At 42.9% G+C, this 1,615-nt stretch overlaps 1 protein-coding gene across 1 annotated transcript in view; it reads left to right on the plus strand.

Moving 5' to 3' along the window:
* LOC127420214 (complement C1q-like protein 4) overlaps nucleotides 1-830 on the plus strand; it is a 2,449-nt gene extending 1,619 nt beyond the window's left edge. Inside the window, exon 2 of the mRNA XM_051662268.1 lies at nucleotides 1-830. This exon is cut by the window's left edge and continues 753 nt beyond it. Within this exon, the coding sequence (XP_051518228.1) occupies nucleotides 240-830 (591 nt within the window). The 5' untranslated portion in view covers nucleotides 1-239.
* Nucleotides 831-1,615: the final 785 nt, after the last annotated feature.

Consider the following 1,615-nt stretch of genomic DNA (forward strand, 5'->3'; position numbering starts at 1 on the left):
TCTATTGTCCTACTCCCCACTGGCCCTATACTTCCTGAGACATATTTGGTGTGTTTTATTGAGTTTGTGTGTGTGTACACAAACGCAAAACTTCCACATTACATTTTTTTTTCTCGCAAACTCAACCATTCACACTGGCAGGCACCATTCCCACTAAAGGAGAGGAGGACTTTTTAACGCTTGCCGCCTCCCGGCTAAGCCGCCGCAAGCGTGTCATAGGAGCAGCCGTGGGTGTGGCCATGGTTCTGATTCTTCTGGTTGCCATCCCTTTACTGGTCCACAGCACTAAAGGAGGAGCTGGCAATGCAGGAAGCCATTATGAAATGTTAGGAAGTTGTCGGATGGTTTGTGATCCCTACACAACGTCTCATGGCCAGGAGCTAATGGCAGTTTCACCACAACCTCCTGATTTCACAAACCGGAGGGGGAAATCTGGTTATCGGGGACCTCCAGGGATCCCAGGACCACCTGGTCCACGAGGACCACCAGGAGAGCCTGGAAAGCCAGGTCCACAAGGGCCTACAGGTCCTGGCCCTGGTGGTTACGTGCCATCATTCTACAGCCCTAAGATTGCCTTTTATGCAGGCCTGCGCAAGCAACACGAAGGCACTGATGTGCTCAAATTTGATGATGTGGTGACCAATGTTGGCAACTACTATGAGCCCAGCACTGGAAAGTTCACATGCCCTCTACCTGGCATCTACTTCTTCACATACCATGTCCTAATGAGAGGAGGAGATGGGACAAGCATGTGGGCAGACCTCAAGAAGAATGGACAGGTAAGAATTTGTCATTGTTCTTATAATGAGCTCTATTGCTCAGTTTATTGAGTTGTTGTGTCCCTTAAGTATATTTGGTGACATTTTTATAAAGTTTTCCATCTGGAAGTCGAACTTAGTAAGTGCTCTTGTGTGAGAGCAGTTAAAGGTAGGCTATAGTTTAAAGGTGAAGTGTGTCATTTTTGCACCATTAATTCCCATTGGTTGGACAAACAGAAAGTCCCACCTCAGACACATGTGACTGGTTGAGACAGTGTTGCTGTGTCAGTCTGGTCAGTATGCTCACAGATTCAGTGTTTACAATTTTTGGAGAAATGAATCTACGAATTTGTCTCTACATATTAAAGGGTTAGTTCACCCAAAAATGAAAATTCTCTGATCATTTACTCAAACTTATGCCATCCCAGATGTGTATGACGTTCTTTCTTCTGCTGAACACAAATGAAGATTTTTAGAAGAATATTTCAGCTCTCTAGGTCAATACAATGCAAGTAAATGGTGGCCAGAACTTTGAAGATCCAAAAAGCACATAAAGGCAGCATAAAAGTATCCCATACGACTCCAGTTGTTAAATCCATATCTTCAGACGTAATATGATAGGTGTGGGTGAGAAACAGATCAATATTTAAGTTGTTTTTTACTATAAATTCTCAAATTCTAAATTCTCATTGGAGTCATATGGATTACTCCCCACTTAAAAAAATTACACACTTCACCTTTAAAAAAGAACTACTCTTTGCCACAAACCATATTAGGGTTAAGGTCAACTTCACCTAGATGAGTAAATTATGGACCTTCTATTCTTTGCTTCCTATTAAAAGCTCAGCACACTCTGT

The sequence above is a fragment of the Myxocyprinus asiaticus genome, chromosome 29 (assembly GCF_019703515.2).
Source record: "Myxocyprinus asiaticus isolate MX2 ecotype Aquarium Trade chromosome 29, UBuf_Myxa_2, whole genome shotgun sequence".
Taxonomy (NCBI): Eukaryota; Metazoa; Chordata; class Actinopteri; order Cypriniformes; family Catostomidae; genus Myxocyprinus; species Myxocyprinus asiaticus.